The 6,000-nt window shown below is 52.6% G+C and overlaps 1 protein-coding gene across 1 annotated transcript in view; it reads right to left on the bottom strand.

Annotated features, from left to right (window-relative positions):
• The window catches only part of JAG1 (jagged canonical Notch ligand 1), a 40,685-nt gene that overhangs the window by 33,035 nt on the left and 1,650 nt on the right, over window positions 1-6,000 (bottom strand). The window contains exon 2 of the mRNA XM_004697829.3: window positions 5,479-5,784. Within this exon, the coding sequence (XP_004697886.2) occupies window positions 5,479-5,784 (306 nt within the window). The remainder of the gene's footprint in view (window positions 1-5,478; window positions 5,785-6,000) is intronic.

Raw genomic sequence — 6,000 nt, forward strand, 5'->3', positions numbered from 1 at the left:
GCACTTAATTGCCACATTAAGAAGGAGGGGTGGGGTGGGGGATGTAAGAAACAAAGGTAATTGTGTTGGCAGCTGGGAGCTTCCTTTTCCTGGTAACAGTGGCAGCCAAACCAAGCCCTGAGAAGCGGCTGTCTCCCCCTCCTGCCAAGCTGATGGACACAAACAAACTGCCATCCAAACGGCACGCGTGCACAGTCCAAAAACTCAGTGTAACGCACATCCTGGGAATGCCTGGTGTGCCAACGTGGCCATTGTGAAGGCAGTCAGCCCCCGGGTTTGTCCAGGCCTGTGCTCTGCTGACTCAACTGCTGCTTCCTGTTGCTTGCCCCATATTAGCATTATTTTTGGAGAGGCCCCATTATTCTCTGTAATCCTTCTTTCAGTCAATTCGGCCATACTATTATCCTGCCTGTGTCTGGGTGGCCAAAGTATAACATATTGCAGTCACAAAAGTGATTGAACAGGAAAGTCTCTGGAGATTTTCTATGTGCACACAGTCATGGGTACACACACACACACACACACACACACAAATTCACTTAACAGGCTTTGGCAAGGGGAGGTATAAAGTGCAGCTAGCTAGCTCCTCTCTATAGCATCCAAGGGAAGGCAACTTTAGTCATAGAAAGCAATTCAGTCTGCAGGGCTTGACATTTCAATAGAGTCCGATCTGGTTACAGAGGGCGATTTTCTCATGAAAGCCCACCTCAAAGACTCACCAAGCGGCCCCAGAGCTCAGATGCAGAGTGGAGACTCTCAATGAAATGCCCCCACCCCATTCCCATCATTACCCTTACCTGTTTGTAAAGCATCCCACTGATAATTAAATGCACCAGTTACAAAAGGGTGGCGAGGTTAATAGATAGAATACCAAGAAGCCAGCCAAGCACAACGGTCCGGTTCACACACAGCAAGCCTGAACAAGAAGCCTTTCTACTTATTTACCAAACGTGCACAAAAACTGGGCTGTGCTGGTAGAGGGCTCTGAGTGTTTGACTATTTCTGGACCATTCTGAACCGCGGGAACTGCAGTGCAGAATTTCTTCCCTGGACACACACACACACACACTGCCCCCGTGGTGAACACCATCAATGCCATAAACACAAGGGCCACAGGACTGCTTTGGCCTACGAAGGAAACCAGCAAGGAAGCCACAAAACCACAACATGGCCACTCGGTCCTATGCACTGAGATAAAGGTTGCTCATTTCTGAACCCAGCACCTATCTTCCCCGTCTCCCCCACACCATTCTAAAAATGGCTACGCATTTAACACACCTTCCTAAAGCCATCCTGCTGCCATGGTCACCTAATGGCCCTATAAGGACAGAGAACTGCTCGTCAGGGTTTCTGAGCGGTACATCTTATTGAGGACAGACAGCCTCGTCACCTTTCTCCCACAGAGCAACTGGTGACTTATGGCCAGACCTTGCTGTGAGCAACCCAACACTTAACCCGTGGCACCACCAGGAATCCTTCTCTTTCAATAACTGGGGGAAGAATATAGCTTGCTTGGCTCTAAGTTAGAATTTTTAAGAGCCAGAACCAAACAAACCAAGCACCACTTCTCTTAGCAAGTCCTCGAAAGCCTGGCATTGGTACCTAGTTCCATAAAGGTCAGCACTGCCTGTGAATTGGGCCAAGGCCTTGATTTGCAGGCCCGTGTTCAGATCAGGCACACGGAGAGCCCTTGTTGCACTGGCTCCATTTCTGTGAGAAACTTTGTGCTCCGTGCTAACGTTCCATATGCCGTCTGCATAAAAAGTCCCTAAGGCACTACTATTTGGCTTCAAGTTTGTGGGTTTTTTGAAGGTTCCGTGCCAAGTAAATGGCTGTCACTAGCTGCTGTCCCTTTCTCTTAATCCACCCAACTCCCCCAACAGGCTCCATCGGAAGCTTCCACCGTTTTCTAAAATCGTTAAGCCCATGTGGAATTATGGGTGTGGAGCCGGTGGGTTGCAAACTTAAGTACTGGAGGTTTGAATAAGTTGCTAAGAAACAAGACAACAAGGAGAAAAAACAGAAAAGGTTACACACCTGGCAAGAGAAATATTAGAAACTACCTCGAATAGGGATTCCATTTTGGGAGCAGAGAGCACCCTTGCAGCCAAGCGAGCATGCTCCACTTTTCGCCAAGTCCCATTTTGCAATGCAGGCATGTCATTCCACTGCTTCAGTTGGGAGATTTCTTAGAGCAAAGACTATTCTCCACCCACAGAAAGTCCCTTGCGCTGAGCAGATACACACAGGTGCTGTGTTTATAGACACCCTGACAACATGGGTCTCTAATGCTGGTGAAAGAAAAAGCCTGCTCACGTGAGAATCCCATTCTTCCACCTTCCATGTGTCCACACCAAAACTCGGAGGGCTCAGTGATCGAGAAAGACTGCAGACAGCAGCAAGGTAAGAGCTGTGTACCAGGGCAATATGATCAAATATGAGGATGGAAAGCCAGACAGTCTCATCTTTCTCCTGGTGAGCAAGCTGGTGGGTTTGAACTACCGACCTTGCTGTTAGCAGTGTAATGCTTACCTGACAGTGCCACTGGGGTTCATTTTCGAGGCTGGGTAAGTAGCAGTAATTATGCTAATGTTTTTAATAAGCAGGCACTCCTGGGACCTGGCAAATTTTGGGAGGTCCCAACTTCACCATTTTAGCTGACCTATCAATGGTTATTTCCCCCAAATCATTTCCCATTGAGCCCAATTACCTCTCACAGTGATGATCCTATCACTGGAGCCCCCAATTTAAGGATCATAAATCAAAGCCAGTTGCCTCTAGCCAAGTCCCTAAGAACAAACAGCAGTGCTAAGAACAGGATTTTTATCAGTTGCCACTACAAGACCCAGGCTGGGGCAGTGGACACCAAGCAGGTTGGTGTCCGATATGTCAGCACCTAGGCCCACCAAGGGTCTACAGAACTTCTCATGGCGACCATTCTAAATAGGTTGTAGTTTGCATCTGACTAGATTGCTCTCTCCTTTCTCTCCAGAACATGGGACAGTAGTTTGATTGGGGTCATAATTCAGAACAAAGACATGAAGTACACAGCCTTCTAAAATGCCCCTCACATGACAGCCCTTCCAACTGTCATGAGTCTAGAAGGAGCGAAGCAGACAGGTCACTGACTGCCCAAGCAGAAGTTGGCACCTTTGGTGGCTGGGAGTACAATTTGGTCCAGAATCTTCTTTTAGACTAAACTTACTTTCCTACCTCTTGAATTCTGTATCAAGTTCAGATCTTATCACCTATTCAAGGAAATAGGTTATTGTAAGGCATGCTTATTAATATTTAATTAGTAAACATAATGAAGGTATACGATCTACTTCAATCCTTGATAGCTACATGGGGGCTTTCACTTTTTAAGTTCACTCTCACCCTGAAATCACTCTTGAAAGTTACATACTGTGGTCTTTTTCCAACCATAGTCAGAAAAATAAACTAAGACAATATATCGACGCTCCCAATTTTCTCTTGGGAAGTGAAATTTATGTTTCAAAAGGGGGGTTTTCTGGAAGAGGCAGGGTAGAGACTTGTTTATGCGTGACACACACACAGCTGGCCCAACTTAAAAAAAAAAACCACACTCCTGGTGTCTCCTCAGAAGTCTCCCATTCTAAAAAAGCTGACAGTCTATTTCATGGCCGGTGACCCATGGGGCCTGAAACCACAGAGAACACCAGCAAATCAAATGCTTCCCCTGCCCTTCCTTCCTGTGGAGCCTCTCTGCCAAGTGTCAAAAGGGGACTGACACACCTTCTAGGTCACTTTCCCTGAGCCAGCTACTGTCATTCAAACCATCCTCTACCCTTCCCTCCAAAAGGAACCTCAGCCAGGCCTGCTGCTTTTTCACATCACTTGTAAGATTCCTTTTATGGTCTTGTGAAAAGAGAGGGGCTCAGGACTGATCCTCCGGGTGGTGGAACCACCTGCAGGGCCCTTCTCCCTGAACTTCAGCCACACATTCATAGGCAGTGGTCAGTATTCCCACTGCACGTGGGCCCAGCCAAATTTATAACCGGCCAACCCTCCCGGGTTCAAAAAATATCTCCATAATAGGGATGAACAAACAGGACACATGCTCATTGAAAAGTCAAATCCCACAACAGAAGCAACCTTCCAATCTCACAGAACGCTACACACCACAGGTCTTTATTAGCCCCTCTCGCATTTAATAGATGCGTTTTGATAACGATCCTTTCTCACACGCAGCAGAGGACACTAGAATGCCAGCTCCTGTAAACATGGGCATTTGGCACCAAGCCGGGCATCAGCCGACCTAGCCAGCCACTCTCCAACTCCCTCCAGAAGCTCAGAATCAGAGGAACCCAAGGGTAGGAGGCAGCAGAGTGCACCCACCCCACCAGAGCACGTGGTGCAGAGCGTTCCTCTAAAGCCCCAGCCACCACCACCCACCCTCTGGAGCCACGCTGGGCCAAGCCCCAATTCTAGCAGTGAGTCACGCCTCCTGGACAGCAGGAGTTGGGCAGAGGGCACCCCCCAACGTTTCCCTTTCCTCCCTTTCTGCAATCACACCCATCTTCCTTCCACCCAATTTGAGATGTTGCAAGGGCTTCACTGAGGGGTAGACCCTGCGGGGCCCACTCCTCCGGACTCTAGGGAGTGGAGGGGGGGGGCGGCTCAGGAGTCCAGTGCCTGTATACCCCTAGGCTGTGCCTTCAGTGTCCCTTCCCTACCCGCTCGGTGCTCCCCCGAAGGCCTGCGGGGGCTGCGTGCCCGCCTAGTAAAGCGCGCCTCAATCTTGTCCAGGAAAGTTTGCAAACACAGCTGTTCCAGTGCCCAGGAACCGCTGGAAGGAAGGCCAAAAGGACTGCATAGCGCGGGAGGGGTTAAGAGGGAGGCGAACAGCAGGGGGCAGGGGCTCCCCAACCGACAGCCCCTGAAAGGGCCCTACGACAGTCCCCCCTCCCCACGCGCCGCGGAGGCTGCCCGAGCCCAGGCCCGGGGCGCGCTCCCGCACGCCCCAAAAAACTCCGGGGGAGAAGCGGGAAATGAGCTTCCCCCGCCCCTCCTCGCAGGAAGGACACACCCGCCGTCCCGGCCGCTCACGGAAAAGGGGAGAGTGCCAATTTGGAAGGCCTTCGAAGGCACTAATTGCCCGCAGTCTCTTTCCACCGTGCTCCACGTTTAAGTCGTTAAGTGCAGAGGCCACCTCTAATGACCTCCCGCCTCGGGGGTTACTCCGGGGCCTTGAAACCGGCTTTCCCGGGCGTGGTGCAGCGTCGCCCGGTCGGGGGGCTCCACTTGTGGGCGCTCGGCGGAGAGCCGTGCGGATAGGGCCGTGCCCCGTCAAATGCAGCCGAGGTCTGCACTAACGTCCCTGCAGATCCCCCCCGTTACGGCCGACTTCCCAGCCGAGGCCCTTTAAATGCCTCCCGCGGGGGACCGGAGGGGCTCGGGCGGGCGCGGGGAGCCAGCCGCCTGGGCCCGGGCTCCCTCCCTGCGCCCGTCACTCACCGGCCAGGCGAAACTGAAAGGCAGCACGATGCGATTGCGGTCGTTGCCGCGACTGGCTTTTAGATTGAAGGTATTGCCTCCGATGACAGGCGTGGAGCCCGACCCGAAGCTGCAGGGGCCCCCGGCCGTGACGCGGGACTGGTATTCCTTGAGGCACACTTTGAAGTACGTGTCACACTCGTCGCGGGCGCACTTGCGGTCCCCGGGGCTCCGGGCGCCGCCGCAGCAGTTGCCGTTCTGGAGCTCCCCGTTCACGTTCTGCATGGACAGGATTTCCAACTCGAACTGGCCCGAGGCCCCGCACACCTGCCGGCGAGGTTGGGAAGGAGGGAGGTCAGCGCAGGGGAAAGTTGTCTTCCCAGGTGGAGCAGGCGACTCCGTCCCCGCCCGCCCGCCCCGACGAGCCCTCGGCTCCAAGTGAAAGTAATTTGGCAAAACGCAGGGCTAGCGGCTCCACGGGATTCCGGGGCAGAAAACGCACGAGTGCGGAAGGCAGCCGACGACCGACGGCGGGGCACGGGG

Source organism: Echinops telfairi, unplaced genomic scaffold (assembly GCF_000313985.2).
Source record: "Echinops telfairi isolate 266 unplaced genomic scaffold, ASM31398v2 ScPeMD7_5592;HRSCAF=6446, whole genome shotgun sequence".
NCBI lineage: Eukaryota > Metazoa > Chordata > Mammalia > Afrosoricida > Tenrecidae > Echinops > Echinops telfairi.